The sequence below is a fragment of the Mesoplodon mirus genome (genome assembly GCF_964341445.2).
Source record: "Mesoplodon mirus genome assembly, chromosome: 18".
Classification (NCBI taxonomy): domain Eukaryota; kingdom Metazoa; phylum Chordata; class Mammalia; order Artiodactyla; family Ziphiidae; genus Mesoplodon; species Mesoplodon mirus.
The window spans coordinates 14,324,443-14,347,841 of record NC_138994.1 but is presented as its reverse complement, the minus strand read 5'-3'; the positions used below and the strand labels follow the sequence as shown (position 1 = coordinate 14,347,841).

The 23,399-nt window shown below is 45.2% G+C and overlaps 1 protein-coding gene across 5 annotated transcripts in view; it reads left to right on the top strand.

Annotated features, from left to right (window-relative positions):
• The window catches only part of RNF213 (ring finger protein 213), a 120,344-nt gene that overhangs the window by 55,575 nt on the left and 41,370 nt on the right, over window positions 1-23,399 (top strand). For all 5 annotated transcript variants that reach the window (XM_082603994.1, XM_082603990.1, XM_082603992.1 and 2 more), the window contains 16 exons: window positions 651-773; window positions 1,620-1,800; window positions 3,754-3,927; window positions 4,274-4,423; window positions 6,942-7,531; window positions 8,383-8,545; window positions 9,690-9,907; window positions 10,860-11,000; window positions 11,120-11,287; window positions 12,245-13,400; window positions 14,083-14,276; window positions 14,494-14,646; window positions 15,279-18,884; window positions 20,488-20,624; window positions 21,035-21,130; window positions 22,236-22,354. In XM_082603994.1, coding sequence (XP_082460120.1) covers window positions 651-773; window positions 1,620-1,800; window positions 3,754-3,927; window positions 4,274-4,423; window positions 6,942-7,531; window positions 8,383-8,545; window positions 9,690-9,907; window positions 10,860-11,000; window positions 11,120-11,287; window positions 12,245-13,400; window positions 14,083-14,276; window positions 14,494-14,646; window positions 15,279-18,884; window positions 20,488-20,624; window positions 21,035-21,130; window positions 22,236-22,354 — 7,369 coding nt within the window. The remainder of the gene's footprint in view (window positions 1-650; window positions 774-1,619; window positions 1,801-3,753; window positions 3,928-4,273; window positions 4,424-6,941; window positions 7,532-8,382; window positions 8,546-9,689; window positions 9,908-10,859; window positions 11,001-11,119; window positions 11,288-12,244; window positions 13,401-14,082; window positions 14,277-14,493; window positions 14,647-15,278; window positions 18,885-20,487; window positions 20,625-21,034; window positions 21,131-22,235; window positions 22,355-23,399) is intronic.

The window sequence follows — 23,399 nt, the reverse complement described above, 5'->3', positions numbered from 1 at the left end:
ATTAAAAAATTTGTATTTTTGTTATACATTTATTTTATTTATTTTTGGCTGCGTTGGGTCTTCATTGCTGCGCGGGCCTTCTCTAGTTGCGGCAAGTGGGGGCTACTCTTCGTTGCAATGTGCGAGCTTCTTATTGCGGTGGCTTCTCGTTGCGGAGCACAAGCTCTAGGCGCGTGGGCTTCAGTAGTTGTGGCACGCAGGCTCACTAGATGTGGCTTGCAAGATCTAGAGCGCAAGCTCAGTAGTTGCAACGGGCTCAGTTGCTCTGCAGCACGTGGGAATCTTCCTGGACCAGAGCTTGAACCCATGTCCCCCGTACTGGCAGGCGGATTGCCAGCCGCTGCGCCACCAGGGAAGCCCTCTTTTTTTTTTTTTTTTTTAAATTTACCTGCTTTTGCAAGCTGCTGTGCCGGATGCTTTTTCTGGAAAGTGGGAATTTTAGCCTTCTTGGTCTTGTTTGAATTTTTGCCTTGTTGGTCTAATGGTTAGAGGCAGGGAGGACATGCTTAGCGTGGGATGGGAAGAAGGTCAAAATAATGGGGAGCTGATACAGTAGTAGGAAAGTGAAAATTACTAGGGTGTTTTCATTCCATAGTGTCTGAGAGTGCAGCACCCCAAATCTCTCACATCCTCATCTTCCCGTCTTTCAGGAGAAACCTCTCTCCCAGATCTCTGCCTTCTGTAGCACTAACTGGGATGCTGCAGGCGCAGAAGACAGTGTGTCGAAACGCTTTGAGATGTGTGCCATTGAAGCCGTGGGCTCGGTCTGCCAGGTGAACAACCTTTCCCACTCAGGAATTGCGTTTGGGTTCACACCTGCCTTCTGTCGTCATCAACTAAAGGCTATTAAGCGCCGCTGGTTCTGAGACCCTGCACCAATGCAAAGAATGGGCTCTGGGCATCCCCCTCCCCAGCCTGAAATCCAGTACCCTGTACCCACTCCTTGAAATGCCACTCAACTTCCTGCTACTGCATGGTATCATAGCAGTTCACAGGTGACCTCCAGAAATCTCACAGGCTGCTCCTAAATGCCCCATTATTATCATTGCCACCTACCCAGCCTTTGTTTTATTGCTTGCTAATAACACTTGCTTAGCATGCAGTAGAAGACCCCAAAGGTTAGCAAAGCATTATGGAAGAAAAATGTATGAAGTTGAAAAGATTTTATCAAGTCACTTAGAAAGAGAATTAAAATTTATGTGTTGTTTGTAGGCAGCTTTAAAAGAATTACAGTTAGGAATACAAAGGATACCAGTATTAATGGTTTACTTGTATTATGTTTGACGTTTTTCATAATGTGAAAGTCCCAGGAAAAATGTAGAAACTGGCATTGAGCCAGAGGAAAGGGGGTGACTTGTGGGTTGTGTCTGTATCTGTCTGTCGGTACCTGTTTCCTCATCCCCAGTGTTCATCACTTACAGAGACAGTGCACAGGAAAATGGACATGCCCTAAGAAAAGTTAAGCATTTTATTTACAATTGTTTTTTTTGAGGCTTTGTAAAACTAGTTATGAGGGATTTCTGAAATGCTATTGGGTGGGTAATCTACTTCTGTTATTCAAAAACAAGCCAACCAAAAAAACCTTCTAAATATCCCTCTCTTTATTCATTTTCTTGTAGTCTCAGACCAGTATCCTTGAGAAAATCTCTTATAAAGACTTGAGGAAATGTGGCACCCTTGTGTCTGCTGTGATCACTAAGTCCTGGCCGAGAAGTAGAGGGGAATTTGTAGATGACTTAGGTGAGGTTTTGAATCACCTGCTCACTTGGCCAGAAATCAATCATCTCTTCAAGTTGTATGGTATGTTCACAGGGGGCGCTGGGAACATGTGCTCTGTCCAGTGGTGCCTCCTGACCCAAGGGTAGGGCAGAGTATTTGACCTGTGAGTCAGTTCGAATGGGTTGATGTTTGCCAAAAGAAGCAGCTTGGATGGAAGGACCCAGGAAGGTTCATAGTATCTTGTATTGTAATTGAGAACTAACACTGAAAGCCACCATTCATAGAATACCTGCTGAACACCAGCTACCATGCTGATGTCTTATACTTGAAGTGGTCCTGAGGGTCCTCAGACAAAGAAACTGAGGTGGAGAATGTAATAGGACTTACCCAAGGTCTTGCCAAGAATAAGTGTTAAGAACTGAAATCAAAACCCAAGTGTGTCTGAGTCTAAAACCCTCTCTTTGTTATTCTGAGATCCATATAAATGTCCGATCCAATACTGGTGACCTTAGCAAAAACTAAGTACTGCCTGATTTTTCCACCCGTACATTCCATGACCCAAACGTTGTGACCAAAGAGGGGGAGATGTGTATTTCCCTAAAAACATTATATTCAGGTTTATGTGTGAGTCGTTAGATTCAGATCTAGTGGAAAAGCACCCCAGTTAGATTATTTTGCGTCTCAGTTTTATCAAATTACTGGGACAGCCTTAAAACAAAAAGCTAAGTTTCTTCAATGGCAGGGTTGTTGTAGCGATAAAATAAGAAGAGTGATGTGGAATTCCTGTGTAATGATTAAAAACTACTCATTTGAAAATATTACATTTGTGTCTTCTAAATTAATAGACCTTATATTTTAGAGCAGTTTTAAGTTGGTAGAAAAATTGAGCAGAAAGTACAGAGATTTCCCATATTTAGCCCCTCCACACACCCAATTTCCTCTATTATTAATGTCTTGCTTCAGTGTGGTACGATTGTTATAACTGATGAGCCAGTATTGATATGTTATTAATAACTAAAGACCAATGTTTACATTGGGTTTACTCTGGTACTTTCTGCGGGTTTTGACAAATGTTTAATGATGTGCATCCACTATTACCGTATCATACCGAATAGTTTCACTGCCCTAAAACCTTGTGTTCCACCTGTGAATCCCTCCCCTCTCCCCTCTTCTACAGTTGTTCCTTTTGCAGAAAGTGATATGGTTGGAATCACACACTCTGTAACCTTTTCAGATTGGCTTCTTCGCTTAGCAACATGCATTGAAGGTTCCTTTTCATACCTCACTTCTTTTTACCACTGGATAATGTTCCATTATGTGAATGGACCACAGTTTGTCCATTCACCTACTGAAGAACATCTTGGTTACTTCCAAGATTTTGCAGTTGTGAATAAAGCTGCTTTATTTGCTTTTAATGGCATGACCCAACTGTATGACCCTAGTATGACTGGGAGAGAAACCTTCTGGTGGTTAAGTATGTTTGAAAATTTTTCCCTCTAAATTGATCCTAAAATTCACATTCAAAATTTTGCAAGATAGCCAAGATGTGTAGAGTATAGCCATTACACTGATGTTTATCTTGTTTCCATGTGCTGTGAAGATGCCTCCTTAAGACCACGTAGATAACCCTCACGGGGTGTCAGTGCATCCCTAGTGCAGTTTATTCTTCTCTAAGGGTTCTCAAGGTGGGAGATTTTAAAGGCGGTGATGTCTAGTTTAAGAAAGGTATTCAGTATACTGAAGAGTGCACAGGTTTAAAATAACTGAGAAACGTGGTTCTCCTGGCTGACTTTGGTCACTTGAGGAATCGTCTTCATGAAGAAGGAAGTCCTTTGGGAGATGAATTTGGGTGAGATGTAAACCTCCTGGGCAAAGCAGAATCGAGGGATGTGTGAGAAGCACATCTGGAAACACGGAATGACTGCTTTATTGTATGGAAGTTGGGTCAGAGCAATGAGGAAGTTACTGGGAATTCAGTAACATGGGAGGGAAGTGGGGTGCCCACCGTTTTAACTCTGTTCTTAACTTGATCAGGAGTCAATGAGAAAATATTAGAAAATATTACCGATGAAGGCAAGAAGTTGATGGCCACTGCTGACTCTGTCTTCAGAAAAGTTACTAATGACCTCGTCAATGGAGTGATTTTAGTTGGACAACTGGAGCTGATCATAAAACACACGAATCAGTTCCTTAACATCTGGCAGTTAAGTAAGTTGAGATGTGGACTTCAGGCTCATGAGGGGTTAGACGATAAGAAGTGCCTGTGTTTGCCTGTGTGTCTTGTAGAGGGCTCATCTCTCCAGGAAGTTGACAGGCGATGGCTTCTAATCCTTAGGAAAATAATGGGAAAGTGATAAAATGCTGACCGTGTCAGAGCACTGGCTGTTTTTATTCCATGCTGCTGACACGGGGACGTCTTGGAGTGGCCCTGCACGCACCCTGCGTCACCCTCCACATAGCTCAGCACGTGGGGCGTGTTCATGTGGGTGGAAGAAATGTCTTGCCACAAGCGAATGTTTGTGTGTTCTATTGGTTTCCTTTTCTTTTTTTTCAGAGAATACAAGTCTTCCAGCCCAGGAGAAAAAACACGCTATGAAGGAAGTGCTGAGTCTCAGAAAGAATGAACTAGTCATTCTAAAGAATGAGAAAAGATATGTTGACTCTCTTCTGAAGTTGTATGGCAGGGTAAAAGACCTGATTAAAGGTGATATTCTTAAGCATTAAAATAAACAAAATTGAGGGGTCCCCAGGGGAGAAGGGTCAAAAGAGAATACGATAAAAATGTATCACAGTAGCAGTCTTTTATCTTGGAGGGGAGGCTTTTTTAAATGTGTTAATTTTTAACAAAGTTAAAAATTTTTTGGTGATTACTGCCATATCTCTAAATAGCATGCTTAAATATCTCCTTGATTTTTCAGGTTTAAGCATTATCCATTGTGGAAAATTAGGATTAAATCTCTTTGTTTTTCCAATTTCTGCCTTACACACATAACCTTTCCAACCTCCCTTTCCTCCAATTTTATCATATTTTTAACTAGATCAGTCCTCAGGGTTTAAATAGTCATGACTGTGTAAATGCACTGTTGATACTCGAGCCATGAAACATACCATGATTCTCTTCCACTTCTTGTGCAAACTGTTTTCTCTAAATTTAAAATTCTTGTCCTATGCTTTGTTTTCAATGTATTTGTTTTTAAATTCAATCCCAGACTCTTTACCAACCATTTGAATTTCCTCACAAGGCAATCAATTTGATTTTTCAGAAGGACTCTCCCCAGACTGGAGGGATGCAGTCCTAGGGGTGTCCTGCTTCTGTCCTCGGCTGGATCTGTGTCCTGGGTCTCATGGCTCCCTGCTTTCACTCCTGTGTCATAGTGAAACACACCCTCTGGTCCCTCCTGAGAAGGGGGCACAGGAGTCCTTGCCTGTCTGAAAATGTCTGCCCGTACATGAGATCTGTTGTTTGGTGCAGAGGTACAGACTGGAAACGTTTTCCTTCAGGATTTGGGATCTGTGGCTCCATGGTCTCTGCAGGGTCGCTGTTGAGAGTCAGATGTGATTCTTATCCCTTGTGGATGACATATTTTCTCTCTCAGGAAGCTCTTGAGATCTTTTTGTCCCCCTTATTCTGAAATTTCCTAATGATGTGCCTTGGAATGGGTCTGTTTCCCATCTGTTGTACTGGGCATAATTAAGTGGGTCTTTCTAATCTGGAAATCCAAGTCCTTGAGTTCTGGGGAAACTTCTTGTGTTAGTTGAGTGATTACTTTTTCTCTTGCTGGAATTCACAGTTGGATATGTGACCTCCTGGAATGGTCATCTAACTTCCATACATTTTCTCTCCTATTTTCCATCTCTTTGTGTTTTGTTCTGCTTTCTGAGCAGTTTCCTTAATTTGACCTTCTAACGTTTCCAGTAAATTTTTAAATTTCTCTTCTTATGTATTTAATTTATAAGAACTCTTTTTTTCCTCTGAGTGATCCTTTTTCTCTGCTATCCTGTTCTTGTTCATGGTTGCAGTATCATATCTTTCTGAGATTATTGATATTTTTGATTTAGAGGTTTTCTTTTTCTTTATCTTGAATTGTTTCCTATTTCCTCCAAGTTGCTTTTATATCTTGGTATGTTTTAATATCTATTTTTCATGTTAAAGACTTTCCCCATCTGTCTAGAAATTCTTATTTATCTGTTTATATTAAGAGAGGTGCCTAACACGCTAATGGAGGATTCTGAGGGTGGTGTGGCTAGGCTTTGAAATAGCCTGTATCTTTAGCTCCTCTCTCTTGGGCTGCTTAGATTGCCAGTCTCTTGCCTGGAAAGTATAGGCCCCACTGCCAGGTTTCTGGGAGTCAAGAGAGAAATGAGGTCTGGAGGGTTCTCAGCATCCAATATGCTTATCTAGTCTTACTGCCTGCCTTCTTCCTGTATCCTCTGTTCTCCTTTCTTCTTAAATTTAATGGTACATACCATTTGTTAGCTTCCTGACAAAGCATACGTGCCTGGAAATGCCTTTATTCTGCCATATACCTGAGACCCCCAATCCAGAGAGCCCTTGGTGTTATCCTCTCTAAAATATAAACCACCCATTGCTTGCCAGGGTGGAGGAGGTGCCATCAACCTGCCGTGTGGAATGGGTGGGGATGAAAATGAGGCTATTGGATGACTTCTTAAGCAGACTTTCAGCCCAGTCCTCCTTATTTTATCACCACCTCCCAAATTCCAGTTACCTGTGCAGCCAGTGTCTGTGCATTGGGGGAAGTCTGTGACACCAGACACCTGGCAGACTCAGGTTTCCCCACCATGGGCTAGGACCCCATGTTCTGAGGCTTAAGACGTCATTTACCCCCTAGCACATCTGCTTTTCAAGTTCCAAAATTTTGTTGCTGTGATCTCCTTTTCTATCCTTCCCAGCCCTGTTGCTTTATGGCTTTTGAAAAACAATCTCTTTTCTATCATTGGAACAGAATATGGGGAGGGAGTGGAAGCATGTGCAGATGCCAGACTGTCATCTTCTCCCAGAAGTTGCAAAGCTTTCTTTGTCATGAAAATTGACAAGCAGGGTGAGGGTGGAGACTTAGGGATTCTTATTGAGAACAATGCCAGCAAGTGTGTTCACTTGCATTTCCTTAAGAGCAGTGAGGGAAGTAAAAACTGGGAAAGTAAAATGAAATGATATCATGACTAGAGGTTTCACTTCTGACATTCTCTTATGGTTTCAAAAGTGGATTTTGGAGAGATTGCTGAAAGACATTCGGAAGACCTCAGCGGGAAAAGATTAAACCAAGTCGTGATGGTGAGCTTGTCAGCCACCTCCCTCGACTCAACGTGGACAACACATTACAACCTGAGCCCTGAAGTCCAAGAAATGGCCAGAAATGCAGACTTGCTAAAGGACAGCCACATCTTCCAGATCTTCTGGACAGAAGCCGCCCAGGAGCTGAGTGAGCCAGAGGAGGAGTTGGAAAGGAAAATATTTCACCCTGAAGAGATGTATCAATGTTTATATGGTCCTTGTTTCAAAAGGTTTACGAAACTGTATCAGGATCTGAAGTCAGGGGAAGTCACCTTTGGGGAAATCGATGACATCTTCAAAGACTTTGTGAATAAATACAGCGACCTAACTAAAGACCTCCAGACCATGTGTGCTCTGTACCCCAGTGACCAAAAAGATTGGATCAAGGAGCGAGTCCGGCAGATCGAAGAATACCATCACCTGCATCAGGCTGTCGACTCAGCCAAGGTCATCTTGAAGGTCAAAGAGAATTTGGCCCTGACCGGCGACTTTGGTGTTCTCCACACCTTACTAAGCTTTGTAAGTTATTTACTGGGGACTACTGGGGGTGGGGGGGGTGGGGATGCCGCTCTTGAGCTCTTAAAAACTGGGCAAGGTGATTTCGCAGCTTCCTTCAATGTTATTTGTATTTTATTCAATGCCTGAATATGCCAAGGGCTTCGTTCTTACCTTTGTTTACCAGTAGTGCGACTGTTTTGGCTAGTGAGAGTTTCCTTGGATCGGCAGGAGGATCGTGAATTTAGGAAAAGGCAATGATCCTCTTTTAGTTATCAGATATTTGTAAAGAGTCACCTGAGCTCTTTAGGTTCTAGAAGACAAAAAGCCATTTGTTTTGTCAGCTCTCCACATCTGGTGCTTGGTAAGTTATCTGTTAACAGTTAAGAAGTGAGTCTTTTGCTTTCTGATTTTTTAGGTGAGCATTTATAAGGTATATGGTGACCTATATTATTGTATAGACAGGTATGATGAGGACTAAAATTTAGCACAAAATTTGGAATTTGACACATGTAAGCTTGAAGCCCAGCAGCGTGTTTTTGAGTAGGTCACTGTCCTGGTCCTTCTTTTCTTTACCTAGAAAGTAGAAAAAATTACAAGGTGCACCTGGCAGGGTTCTTGTGTAGGTTTGCTTAGCAGAACGCCAGGTGCGGAGGAACTGTAGTTACTATGGATCGAGGGGGGACAGCAAGAGCGGCTACAGTGTCCAATCTGGGATAAGAGCTTCATGCACCTGCCAATCCTGGAAGTTTGGTGGGAAAGACTGTTGGGGTGGTCAACATTGTTGTTTTGGGGGGTCCAGGAGCCAGTTCCAGCACACATACAACCTTCTCTTGCAGACTCTCTTTGACAACTTGCTTTGATGACTTTCTTAGACTGTCTTGGACAACTTTCGCCACGAAAAACTGGACCGGATCAACCAGCAGCTTATCCGTGCCAAAAAGCTGCTGCAGGACGTCAATGAGACCCGGTGTCAGTGTCTGAAGGAGCTGTCCCAGAGGAAGGAGTTCATCAGCTGGGTCCGGGAGGCTCTCGGAGGTACAGTCCATCACTGTGGTGGCCGGAAGTCTGGAGCATATTTAGATGGTTCATAGGGTGGTCTTCCTAAACGTATGGACAGCCCCTCCCCTTGATCATGTTCTGAGTAAAGGATCATGAGGTGCCATCTGCATTTTTTAAATTAAAACATTTTAATTTAAATGTATTTGCCATGCAGCATTGTGTAAAGTTAGGGTGTATGGCACATTGATTTGATACATTTATATCTTGTAATATGATTGCCATTGTAACAATAATTAGCCCCACTATCACGTCCTATAATTCTCCTTTCATCTTAGTGATTGTAATAATTAAGTCTAGTCTCTTAGCAAGTTTTCATCTGTATTCTTTGGTAAATGTGCAGGGTGTGCCTCGTTGATTGTAGGTAGCATTTATATCAGGACAGTATAGCTCATTTTCTGGTGTAAAAACTATTTCCTTGGCTACTTTTTTTCCCTCTCACTCTGGATGCTTGTTGTGAACAGCAAGGGATCATTTTCTTTAAAATTGTGTCCCTTTAGCTTTTTCCTCTGGTTGATTTTTACTAGAAGCCAAGGCAAGCTTGTCTTGGCTTAATCACATCTACCTGTCGTTGTGCAAGGGCTTGGCAGTCTTTTTAACTCTGTGGCTTTGGTGACTTTGGCAAAATTAATTCATGGAGGGGAGATGGAGCCAGGGAAGAGGGAAGGTGGACAGTCCTGGTGTGCAGGGACAGGGGAGGGGCTGCCTGCTCATCTCATCACAGACTCGTTGCTTTCAGCTATGGGCTCCTCGGGCCACAGTGATGCACAGATTTCGATTAGAGAGCAGCCATTTTTTATAGATAACTGTCAACATGTTACTGTTTTTTTCATAACAGAATGGCAATATTGTGTGATTACATGAACTAAGATACACAAAAGCCCCATGCAATGCCTGGACATTGATGCTGTTCAGTAAGGTCAGGTATTGGTCAGCAGTATCAACATAAATGGCAAAAAAAAAAAAAAAAATGCCCCAGGTTCTTATCGAAAGCAAAAAATGGATAAAAACCCTAAAAATCCACTGAATATCCATTTATAGCTTCAGTAAGGACCATTGTCCCGGATTTGAGGCTCATGTCATCACGGGGTAGCCCTGCACTCACCTGCCTCTCCCTCCCCAGGCCTCACTGAGCTGAAGGTGTTCGTGGACTTGGCCTCCATCTCTGCGGGGGAGAATGACATCGACGTGGATCGGGTGGCTTGCTTCCACGATGCTGTACAGGGCTTTGCACCCCTGCTGTATGATCTGGACACGAGTGCGGGTTTCGATGAATTCATGCAACACCTGAAAGAGCTGTGGAAGGCTCTGGATAATGACCACCACCTGCCCCAAAAACTGGTGAGTCTTATTTCTGGCTCCAAAATAGATTCAGTTTAATAAAGCATCACTTAGAAACACTAGGGGCATGACTGCAAACTGTTGCACTCTCACATGGCAGGTTTTTAATGCAGTCATTTAAAAAGATGTTTAAAAACAGTTTCTTCCTATATGGAAATGCTTTCTCTGTCTTATTATGTTAAAAAATTGGATACAAAACTGCATGTAAATTAGAGTGATTTCTACTATGCGAAAAGAATGGGAAAAAAAGACTGAAAGGAAATATGTTAAAATGTTACCAGTGGTTTTCTCTTAATGGTGGTAATTGTTACTTAATTCTCTATACTTTTTGGTATTTTCCATACTTTCCGCAATTGGTACAGATTCATTTTTAATCAGAAAAGATAAACATTTCACTGTAAGTAAACCACCTGCACAGGGCCCAAGCAGGCCCATAGGATTGGATTGGCCAAAAAGTTCGTTCAGGTTTTCTGTAAGATGTTCGGAAAAACCCGAACGAACTGTTTGGCCAACCCAGTACATAGCTTGTGTAACAGGATGGCTGGAGCGCCACGAGGAATGGGGGAGGAAAAGAGGAATGGAAGGAGCAGCAGAGCTCACAGCCTTGTTATAGCCAGCATTATCCCCAGCTGGGGGCCCGGCAGAACGCTGCCTTCTCACAGAGAGCTGCATTCATGCCTGTCCCTCCCCATCCATGTATCCAGGGCACCGGGTGAGAACACAGGGAAGTAGCCCATTGCAGCAACACCTCCTGACAAGTGTCCCAAGAGGGAGAGCCAAAGCCCATGACAGTGGCGGGCAGCGGATGAGGGAGGCCTCCCCTGTGGGTGATGGCACGCTGAGCCAGAGAAGGGGAGGAGGAGTTTGCCCCTGGAAGGCAGAGGTGGAGAGAGCGGCAGGAAGAAGATCACTTGTAAGCTGCGGCCCATTTTCTCTCCTTCTGTCCCAACAGTGTGACTCTGCCCGGAACCTGGAGTGGCTGAAGACAGTGAAGGAGAGTCACGGGTCTGTGGAGCTCTCATCCCTGTCCCTGGCGACAGCAATCAACAGCAGAGGCATCTATGTGATCAGCGCTCCCACGGATGGCCAAAAGGTGAGCATCACATCCCAGGCACAGCTGCAGGTGGCTCTTACAGGTTGCTGTCCTCAGGGGCGGGGGTGGGGGGGTCTCTGCCTCTCAAAAATGACCTCTGATTGTATACTGTTCCACAGATTTCCCCAGACACAGTTCTACACTTAATCCTTCCTGAGGGCCACAGAGGCCATGAGGAGGTGCGAGACTACTCTTTAGAAGAGCTGAAGGAGCTCTTGAACAAATTGATGCTGATGTCTGGCAAGAAAGATCACAACAATGTTGAAGTCGTAGAGGTATTTTCTGAGGTAAGGATTTGTATCTATGTTGGAGCAGGTATCCTATTCCCATCTGTTTGGGCTGAGGACTCTCACCGCTGAGGTGCCTAGGAAAGTCAGAAGAGTTTGAGTTTGTATTTATTTGTTTATTTTTTAAATTTATTTATTTTATTTATTTATTTTTGGCTGTGTTGGGTCTTTGTTGCTGCGCGCAGGCTTTCTCTAGTTGCGGTGAGCGGGGGCTACTCTTCATTGAAGTGTGCGGGCTTCTCATTGCGGTGGCTTCTCTTGTTACAGAGCACGGGCTCTAGGCGCACAGGCTTCAGTAGTTGTGGCTCACAGGCTCTAGAGCGCAGGCTCAGTAGTTGTGGTGCACGGGCTTAGTTGCTCCGCGGCATGTGGGATCTTCCCGGACCAGGACTCAAACCCATGCCCCCTGCACTGGCAGGCGGATTCTTAACCACTGCACCACCAGGGAAGCCCTGAGTTTGTATTTAATTCATAGGAATCACTCTGCTCTTAAACCCATGAAGAGTGGAGCCAGTGGGTCTGCAGAATGCATGTATTCGGAATTCATGACCCAAAGAGATGTCGATTTACTCTGTAAATCAGCAAGCATCCCCAAATACTTAAAGATGTAAATGGACATCCTTCATCAAAATCCGAAGTAATCATGATGATAAAGGCATATCGGTTTATGTAATGGTCTCTCCTTTTGATTATGAGTTTTTTCCTTAAAGTTCATTTGTATTTTATAAATGGTTTCCTTTATCTTTACAACGTATTACTTCCTAAGAAGAGACTATGGAAATGAGGAAGGAAGGCCTTCTGTGATCAATCTCATGCTCGATATCACACAGTGAACCATGGAGAAACACAAACCCCAGCCCTTCAAATTATCAATCTGTTTGTGTTATTCCAGACTGATGTGTCCTTCTCTCTGTGGTCAGCTCTGTGACGTCTGCCTCCTGCTTCCATTTGCAACAGGTGTTTTGCAACGTGCAGAGGCTTGTCCAGTCCTTTATAAACCTGTACTCTGCCGGAAGTATGCTGTTCAGGGCCTGGACGGCCGAGGTGTACTGCTCCCCCTGGAAGGGTGCCTCCATCCGGATGGACTTCGGTCCGGGGCCCGTGAGCCAGCTCGTGGAGAGTGGGCCAGTCGCTGAGCTGCTCGAGACCCTCTGCCGGCAGATGGAGGACTTCCTGGACCAGTGGGAGAGATTCGTGGCAGAGAAGCGAGCTGAGCACTTTTACCTCAACTACTATACTGCCGAGCAGCTGGTTTACCTGGGCTCGGAGCTCGGGAAGCAGGTGCCCAGCAGTGCTGCCCTCACCATGCTCTCCTTCATCAAAGGCAACTGCACCCCAAGGGACGTCTCGGAAGCCTGCCAGGGGCCCGATGGCAGGGCCACCACACACCAGGAGAGTACAGTGGTTGAAGAATTGCCACTGTTGCTCTTCTCTGAGCCCAGACTGGTGGACAAGCTGAGGGTCATCATGAAGCAGTCGATGACGTGCATGAGTGTCTTCCTGCCTCACTGCCTGGACCTGGAGGCCCTTGGCCACTGTCTGGATCGCCTGGCGAGGATGGCTGGGCCCCCTGTGCAGCGGGAGCTCCCCAGAGGCCTGCAGGACGGCCAGCCGAATCTCATCGTCTGTGGCCACTCTGAGGTGCTGCCAGCCGCCCTGGCCATCTACATGCATTCCCCGAACCAGCCCCTGCCCACCTACGACGAGGTGCTGCTCTGCACCCCAGAGACCACGTTCGAGGAGGTGGCGCTGCTCCTGCGTCGCTGCCTGACCCCAGGCTCCCAGGGACTCAGGGTCTACAGCCTGTTATATGCAGACCAGCTGAGCTACGAGGTGGCCTGCCAGGCGGAGGAGCTCTTCCTGAGCCTGTGCACGCAGCGCCACGAGGAGCACTACCGGCTCGTGATGGTCTGTGACCATGAGCGGGAGCACTGCTACCTCCCCTCGGCCTTCAGCCAGCACAAGGTTCTTGTCACCCCCCAGGCGCCCCTCAAGGACATCCAGGCCTACCTGGCTCACCACTTCCGGGTCCCGGAACAGACCCCGTCAGCCGCTGCCACGTTCCGGGACCGCATGTGTGTTGGGATCGTGGCCTCGGAGAGAGCGGGTGTCGGTAATGATGGCTGCTGGGTCCCTGAGTCCCAGGGACCACCTGATGGCCCTTCCCTGTCCAATGGGGTGGGGGGTGAGCTCAGATGAGCCCTTTTGCAGGTGGAGAAACTGAGTCTCCAGAGGACTGACTCACCTGAAGTTGTAAATCGGGACCCATACTGGAGCGGGACACCGTTTCTCACATGGTTTCCATCTTTGGCTGAGCCATCTTCCTCCTTTAAACTAGCATCTCTGCAGTTTCCTCTTTTTTTTTTTTTTTAAGTCCATTGGCTATTTTGGGGTTGATGTGTGTCCTGAGCAGGCTGAGGTATAATTACTCCGTCTTGAGAAGAAACAGATGCCTCTGCCTTCAGTCACCATCGTGATTTCCATTCTGTTGACTGTATCCCTTTAATGGTACTACCTTCTTTCCAGTGAAAATTGCTCCCCGCCCCCGGGAGCAAACTCTGCTGTTTCTGTCCTTACGCTCAGACTGCCATCCTTAGTCCTGGGAAGCAGCAAGAATGGTGGGTGGGTAACAGCAAGGACATCTGAGGGTTCGAACGTGCGTCCTTTAACCCGATGTTAGGTTGCATCAGTTTTGAATTTTGTACAAAGAGAAACGATTTGTAGTGACTCTTTCTGGACATTCTCAGTCTTGATCCGCAGCCCTGGCGCCTAATTTTTGTATGTTCACGTCACAGGAAGGTCTCTCTTTGTGAAGAGGTTGCACGGCAAACTGAAAATGAAGTTTAATGGAGAAAAAGTGCCTCTAAAAATTATTCGATTGATCAACCCTCAGGTGGATGAGAATGAAGTCCTGGGCTCCCTCCTGCCTTTCCTGGATGCCCGGTATCAGAGGAGACCCATTGTATTCCACTTTGACGTGACCTCTTCAGTAAGTGCCCTCAGGTTCTAGCTGAGTGGCCGTGCTGGGAAAAACACAGCTCCCACATCCTGCCCTGCCCCCTTCCCAGTATAAAGACTTGCTTCTTTGTACATGTATTGATACTCAGTATCATCGTATCAAAGAGCTGAATAAGAGGGTCCTTAGGGTTGGGAGGATTGGTGTCTTTTGTGTAAGTATTTACAGACCCACGTCATTCTGTCTTTAGGTGCAGACTGGAATTTGGGTGTTTCTTTTCAAACTCCTCATTCTCCAGTACTTAATGGATGTAAATGGGAAGATGTGGCTTCGGAACCCATGCCACTTATATATCGTTGAAATACTGGAAAGGAGTTTGCTGCCACGGAGGCCTTTGAAGCTGGTGTGTATCAGGGCACTTTCATGTTACTGTTGGGGTGGGGGCTTTGATATGTTTTTGTGATTCCCCACTTTTGCCTTAGCAAAGTAGCTGAGTGCAGTGTTAGTAAAGACAGATCTTTAAACTTATTTTTAAATAATGCCTGGAATGAAAAGATTCTTTTATTAATTAACAGTATCTTAGATTTGTTCTCATCAGGATGGGTGCTGTATATCTGGGTTAAATGCCACTGGTGCTCGGAATGCAGAAAACTCATTTGCTAGGAGGAGCACCATCTTTCTTAATGGTAGCTGACAGGGAAAGGAGACTTTCATCATATCAGTTTCTTAACAAAAGGGAGTTTTATGCAGACGCACACACACACGCGTGCACGCACGTGCGTATGTACTTGATGGAGAGATTTAGTTCCAAGAGGTTGGGTAGAAAAGGGCTTTGTCATCGACAGTGCAGCTCATACGATGCCTGAATGTGCAACAGGTAACACTCCATGCAAAGAGGAATCTACAGAAATCCCTTCATGGAAAGTGATTTTTCATAAAGGTCCATGCAGTCTAGACCATGTGGAGGATTAAAACACAAAAGCATTTTTTAGGCAATTCAGCCATAACTATTTCATTTGTGTCTCTCCTTTCCAGAGTACGCTTGTCCCCCAGTTCAATTTTCTAGACATCTTCCCCAAAGTCACATGCAGGCCTCCCAAAGAAGTGATCAGCATGGAGCTGGATCCTCAGTGGAGCTATGAAGAGCCAGGAATGGATCAGAGAGCGTTCCGCAGTGAAACATTCCAGAGACCTTACCAGTATCTAAGGCGGTTCCATCAGAAAGAAAACCTAGACATGTTTCAGTACCGAAAAGGCTCTGTTGAGGGCAGCCCCGGTGAATGCATCCAACATCTCCTGATTTACTGTGGGGTGATAAACCCATCCTGGTCAGAGCTTTGGAACTTTGCTCGGTTCTTGAATTACCAGCTCCGAGATTGTGAGGCTTCTCTCTTCTGCGATCCCAGCTTTGTTGGAGACACTCTGGTGGGCTTCAAGAACTTTGTGGTCACCTTCATGATCTTCATGGCACGAGATTTCGCCACACCTACACTCCACACATCCGACCAAAGCCCAGGGAAGTACACAGTCACCATGGACGGGGTCAAGGAAAAAGACCTTGCCCCTTTCTCTCTCCGGAAGAGGTGGGAGTCAGAGCCCCACCCGTACGTGTTCTTCAACAGTGACCACACATCCATGACGTTCATAGGCTTCCATTTCCAGCCCAATCAGAACGGCGGTGTTGACGCCATTGACCGCTTGAGTGGGGAAGTAATCAAGAAGGATGTTATGACAGTGCAACTGTATGAGGGCCTATTGCTTCAGAGGGTGCCCTTCAATGTGGACTTTGACCAGCTGCCCAGACATGAGAAACTTGAAAAGCTGTGCCTGGCATTGGGGATCCAGTGGCCCATTGACCCTGATGAAACATACGAGCTTACAACGGACAATATGCTTAAGATCCTTGCCATTGAGATGCGTTTCCGGTGTGGCATCCCTGTCATCATCATGGGAGAAACCGGCTGTGGGAAAACAAGACTCATTAGATTCCTCAGTGACCTGCGGCGAGGGGGTGCTGACACTGACACCATGAAGTTGGTCAAGGTTCACGGAGGAACAACTGCCAACATGATCTACTCCAAGGTCAGGGAGGCTGAAGCGCTCGCCTGCTTCAATAAGGACCAATTTCAGTTAGACACCATCTTGTTCTTTGATGAAGCCAACACCACAGAGGCCATAAGCTGCATCAAAGAGGTCCTGTGTGACCGCACAGTGGGTGGCAAGCCCCTGGTTAAGGATTCTGGCTTGCATATCATAGCAGCCTGCAACCCTTACCGGAAGCACACCCAGGAGATGATCTGCCGTCTGGAGTCAGCTGGATTGGGATACAGGGTTAGTGCAGAAGAGACGGCGGAGAGGCTTGGCTCCATCCCCCTGAGGCAGCTGGTGTACCGCGTTCACGCTCTGCCGCCGAGCCTGATCCCCCTGGTGTGGGACTTTGGACAGTTGAATGACTCTGCAGAAAAGCTCTACATCCAGCAGATTGTCCAGAGACTGGTGAACTCCATCGTGATGGTGCAGAGCGAGATTCATGTGATCACCGAAGTGCTTTCTGCCTCTCAGGGTTTCATGAGGAAAAGACAAAATGAGTGCAGTTTTGTCAGCCTCAGGGATGTGGAACGCTGTGTGAAAGTTTTCAAATGGTTTTACGACCACAGTGAGATGCTCTTGTCTAAGCTGGATTCCTTTCTCTGCGAGTCTGGTGTCATCCAAAATGACTTTGAGAGAGATCCCATCCTCTGGTCCTTGGTGCTGGCCATCGGGGTATGTTACCACGCCTCTTTAGAGAAGAAGGAATCTTATCGGAAAGCCATTTGCAGGTTCTTTCCAGAACCGTATAATGATAGCAGGATTATCCTGCATGAGATAACACAAACCCAGGATCTTTTTCTGAATGACATATCTCTGAGGAAAACCATCGCTAAGAACTTGGCTTTGAAGGAGAATGTCTTCATGATGGTTATCTGCATCGAGCTCAAGATTCCTCTCTTCCTGGTGGGCAAGCCCGGCAGCTCCAAATCTCTCGCCAAGACCATCGTGGCAGATGCCATGCAAGGCCAGGCTGCGCACTCGGACCTATTCCGGAGTCTGAAGCAGGTCCATCTGGTGTCGTTCCAGTGTAGCCCTCATTCCACCCCACAGGGCATTATAGGCACCTTCAAGCAGTGTGCCCGCTTCCAGCAGGGGAAGGACCTGGAGCAGTACGTCTCCGTGGTGGTGTTAGATGAGGTTGGACTGGCAGAAGACTCGCCCAAAATGCCCCTGAAGGCTCTGCACCCACTGCTGGAAGATGGATGCATTGAAGACGATCCCGCCCCCCACAAAAAAGTTGGCTTCGTAGGCATTTCCAACTGGGCCCTGGACCCCGCCAAGATGAACCGGGGTATTTTTGTGTCACGTGGCAGCCCCAACAAGAGAGAGCTCATTGAGAGCGCCAGGGGAATTTGCTCTTCAGAGCCCCTCGTCCAAGAAAGAATCCGAGGATACTTTGCATCCTTTGCCAAAGCCTATGAAACAGTATGTAAGAGGCAGGACAAGGAGTTCTTTGGGCTTCGTGACTACTACAGCCTCATCAAAATGGTGTTTGCCGCGGCAAAAGCCTCTAATAAAGAGCCTTCCCCTCAAGACATTGCACAAGCTGTCCTTCGGAACTTCAGTGGCAAAGACGATATCCATGCCCTGGACATTTTTTCATCCAATTTACCCGAGGCAAAGTGCACAGAAGAAGTCAGCACCATGCATTTGATCCAGCAGAACTTATACGGTGATGTTCAGAAGGCATCTGGCAGAGAGCTGGATGACTCCGAATCCCGCTACCTGCTTGTGCTGACCAGAAACTATGTGGCCCTGCAGATCCTGCAGCAGGCATTCTTCAGTGCAGACCAGCCAGAGATTATTTTTGGATCCAGTTTTCCCAAGGACCAAGAGTACACCCAGATCTGCAGAAATATCAACCGAGTGAAGATATGCATGGAAACCGGCAAGATGGTGGTGCTGCTCAATCTACAGAACCTCTATGAGAGCCTCTATGATGCGCTCAATCAGTACTATGTCTACCTCGGTGGCCAGAAGTACGTGGACCTCGGTCTGGGGACCCATCGGGTCAAATGTCGGGTTCACCCAGACTTCCGCTTGATAGTCATTGAGGAGAAAGATGTCGTCTACAAACATTTTCCCATCCCCCTCATTAACCGGCTGGAAAAGCACTATCTGGACATCAATACTGTTTTGGAGAAATGGCAGAAGAATATCGTGGAAGAGCTTAAGGTCTGGGTGGAGAAGTTCATAGAAGTGAAAGCAGAGCAGTTTCTAGCCAGACCCAAATACAGCCCTTCTGATGTCTTCATGGGCTACCACTCAGACACGTGTGCCTCTGTGGTGCTCCAGGTCATAGAGCGGCTAGGGCACAAGGTCTTGACTGATGAGCTTTACCAGAAGGTATCTGAGCAGGCCAAATTGGTGCTGCTGGATTGTGCCACACCTGATGCTGTAGTTCGGCTGAACGCTTCCTCACTAGGCCTGTTCACTGCACAGTTCCTGTCGCAAGTATACTATTACAGGCAGCAGCATAACTCCTTTGCAGACTTCTTCCAGGCTCACCTTTGCACGATGGATTCGGAGTGCCGTGCCGTCTTCACAGAGGTGATTATCTTTCTATATTTTACCCTTTTTCTCTTTCACCTCAGGGTCCTTGACTCGCTAGCATCAAGAATTCAAGATTCTTTGCAAGTCAGTGTACAGGAACCGTAAATGAATGTGTTGAGACTTTCGGTTCCTCTGCATGGCAAGTGCAAGGAGACCTATATATTTATACATGTTAGTTTAACCAAGTTTTGAGTGCCCATTTTTATGCAGTGCTGTGCACAGTGTTCACTTCAACAAATGAGGTACCACATTCGAGTACACTGGGGATATAAAGATGAATTAACACAGGGCTTGTCCTTGGTCTACATACAGTGTAAGGTGGAAGGACACTCATGAACGGGTACTGTTGATATCCTATGATAGTGCTATCCACAGAGGCAAAGAGGAGCAACACAGATCAGGATATGAGGTCGCATGAACCCATCTTTAGTAAGAGATGACCGTCAAGCTAATTGCAAAGCATGGTTAGGAAGGTATTACAGGCAGAGGACCTTATTTGAGCAAGGATGTCAAGGTTTAAAACAACACAGTCTGTGCAGGAAACCAGGAGTTAAACGCTGATGAAGCTTAAAGTTCAAGGCTGCGAGTGCTGAGAGATGGGGTTGAGATATCGCCGGAGAGACTTCATGGAGGGTCTTGTCAGTGGCACCAAGGAGCTTTGTCTTCCTTGTATAGAGGGGAGTGATGGAGAAATGTGTGTGGAGATGTGTCCCACTGCCTGAGAGAGGGAGGAAAAAAGTCCGATAAAAGACTCACAGAAAAGATAGACCAGTAGGGGGGCTGCAGTACCAGTTCAGTCAAAGTAGAGGATGGATGGGTGGAATTGAGACATAGTAAGGATGCAGATTGGCAGAGGTAATGATTGATTCCTTATAGGGGCTCTGGGAGATGGAGGAGGCTAGACATGACTCCCTGGATTCTTCCTTGGATGACCAAAAGTTTGGTTAATCACAGTCTAGGTATGAGCAACAAGTTTGGCAGAGGCAGTGGTGAGTTCCATTTGGGATGGGCTTTGATGTTCCTGTAACATCTAGGTAGACTATCATGCAGTTGGATATAGGAATAGGAAACTCAGTGGTAAGGCCAGCCTGGAGATAATAATTCAGGACCTAGGATATCAGCATGCCCTTAAGGAGTGTATGTGTTGCACTATGCGGTATGCTCCAGTGGCAGGGGAGAATTGCTAACAGCTGTGGGAAGAAAGGGACATGAATGGCCAACTCGATCTGAAAGTATGAAGTAAGATTGCAAAGGAGAAATGGCATTTGTTCTGAGCCCTAAGGTATCATCAGAACTGTCAGTAGGATCCAAAGTAGGAAAAGACACTGGAGTCTAGGAAGAAGACTTGAAGGCATCTTAGGGACAGGGTGACTCTTCTCTCCAATACGTTTGATCCTGTAGTTTCTGTTTACCTCAGCACTGCCTCATTTTGGAAAACTCCACTGGGTTTGTATTCTTTTCTATCTTTGTACCAACTGCACATTGAGGAGACCATAGAAGATGTTTGCTGAACATCCTCATGTTTCTGGGATCTAAACCTAGCGGACGTGCAACCCTTTCTTGCATTCCAGCGAATTATTTGCATTTCCTGCCTTTGCAGATCACAACGTTCTCCAGACTGCTAACCAGTCATGACTGTGAACTTTTAGAATCGGAAGTAAAGGACAGGGCTCTGAAACTCACCATCCTGTCACTGCAGCAGTTTGACACCGAGTACTCCTTCCTCAGGGAAGTTCGGTGAGGGTCCCTGCCTTCCCCTCCCATTCCTCTCCCTCCTCAGGATCCATCACTTTGTATTTCATATGTATGGCTATGGTAACCACTGGTGTTCTCACCAGTTTTGGTTAGTGAACCTTGACATGTGACTCTGAAAAGGATGTTGTTAACTTCTCCAGGTGTCCTTTTCATCTCTGTTATCCTCTGCAAAAACAGCCCTCTCTGAATCCAGCAACCTTATGCCTCATTGGGAGGCATTTATTTGGGCTTTTTTCTTTCTCCACTGGATTGTCTACCCACCTTACTTGCAGAGGAAAATCCCACCTGAATAGTTTTTCTATATACCCCTTCTATTTCCCATCACTTTGGAGAATATTATCACCAATTTTTAGGACAGAAAACTCACTTGGATAATTTCCCTTTTCTTTCAGAAACTGCTTAGCTCACAAAGCCAGTTATAAAATCCTCATTATTCAAACAGATTTTGAAGATGGAATTCATAGTGCTCAGCTCATCGCTTCAGCAAAGTATGTTTTTGTTATTTTTCTCAGAAACTACGTAGGAAACTCCAAATTTATTCAGGAGCTCCTAAAGAATTTCTTCCCTGAAAACTGTATAGTATCAGAATGAACATAAAAATAAGAATAAAAATTATTCTCCCTTTTTATTCCTCTAAATGTGGACTAGAGAAACAAAGAGAGAAAAGGCTCATAGCAACACAAAAATAGCCAAATGCAAGAAGTGTAAATAACAGAATATTAGCAGGATATAAAAGAGTATCCTTGGAACATATGTTAGCAGACATAATTTGGTCATTATTCATTTTAAATTACATGATATGAATTTATTGCAAGTTTAAGGGCCATAATGGTATTTAAATGCTTTCAGTTGTATTTTTTGGGCAGCTTTATATTGTTTGTAGGGGAAATTTGATACTTTTAGAATTAACTACGTTCCCTTATTACTTGATGTTAAAGTAAAAGTAATTTCTGGACCTTCTAAAGCATTGGAAACCATATTTCATATCTTGGTTGTCTTTGGCCATTGGTTGTCTGTTCACAGAACACTGTTTCTTGAAATGGAAAGGTCCGCCAGCCTTACCTTAGTAGCATCAGAGCAAGCCCATCAAGGATTGTAAGATAGGGTTCCTGACCAATAAAAAAAAAAAGCCATTTCAAAGCAGAGGGATGCAAGGATGGGGGAAAGAGATGAGCCTCCTTAGAGAGGTCTTGCTCCCATTCTCTTGTAAGAGAGGATAACAAGCTTGAGGGTATGAAATCTATTTAAAGCTAAAAAAATATGAGATGGAACTTGACCGCTCCGAGGACACCCTTCAGCCATTTTTTTTTTTGTGGTACACGGGCTTTTCACTGTTGTGGCCTCTCCCGTTGCGGAGCACAGGCTCCGGACGCGCAGGCTCAGCGGCCATGGCTCACGGGCCCAGCCATTCCGTAGCATGTGGGATCCTCCCGGACCGGGCCACGAACCCCTGTCCCTTGCATCGGCAGGCGGACTCTCAACCACTGCGCCACCAGGGAAGCCCCTTTCATCCATTTTACAACGTCCATTTTGTTTATTTTCTTGGTTTTTGTTTTGATTTATTTTGTCTTTGCTTGTTTGTTTTTAAAATAGGTATTCTGCTATAAATGAAATCAGCAAGATACAAGGAAATAAGGACTATGTCTTAGTCTATTTCATCACAAAACTGTCCCGGATGGGAAGTGGAACATCCTATGTAGGATCCCATGGAGGTAGGACCAAAATATTAGTGAATATGTTTGTTTAATGATGTTTACATTGTTTCTAATTTGGTCCTATGATGTACAAAGTCTGACATTGGAACATTAATATTAATCTCAACAATATTTTTTTCAGATGCAATTTAGATTTCTTACTGCTGATTAATGCAAAAAACACTCATCTTTGGACTGGCTGTTCCAGCATATAGCATTTCTTTCATCACTTGTTGATAAACACTTGATTAATCTCTGGTTCCTCACCTTTTACTATATGGATAATGCAGAGAGATAGTTCCAGCTAACAGTGTTATGAATGCATGGATACTTTATGCCTGCTTCTGGGGTGGGGAAATGCTATCTTAAATCTCTCTCTCTCTCTTTTTTTCCTGAGGAATGAGCCACCAAATATTTATTACACAGGCACACCTCGTTTAATTGCACTTTGCTTTATTACACTTCACGGATACTGCGTTTTTTACAGATTGAAGGTTTGTGCCAGGTCTATCGGTGCCATTTTTCCGAAAGCATTTGCTCACTTCATGTCTCTGTGTCATATTTTGGTAATTCTCGCAATATTTCAAACATTTTCATTATCATATGTTCTATGGTGACGTGGGATCAGTGACCTTTGATGTTACTACTACGACTAGCTGAGGGCTCAATGAGGGTTAGCATTTTTTAGCAATGCAGTATTTTTTTGGTTGTTTTATGTTTTTGTGTGTGCAATACAGTATTTTTTAATTAAGGCATGTACATTGTTTTTTGAGACATAATGCTATTGCACACTTAATAAAATACAGTATAATGTAAACATAACTTTTATAGGCACTGGGAAACCAAAAAAATTGTGTGCTTCGATTTATTGTAATATTTGTTTTTTCGTGATGGTCTGGACCCTATCCCAAAGCATCTCCAAGGAATCCCCTGTATGAGAAAATTAGTATTCTAGAAATAGGCAAATAACAGTTTACTTTAATAATTTCATAGTTAATGGGGGGCAAAGCTTGCCATTGTCTCACACCCCTCTACTAATTATGATACAGCAAGTTTAATAACA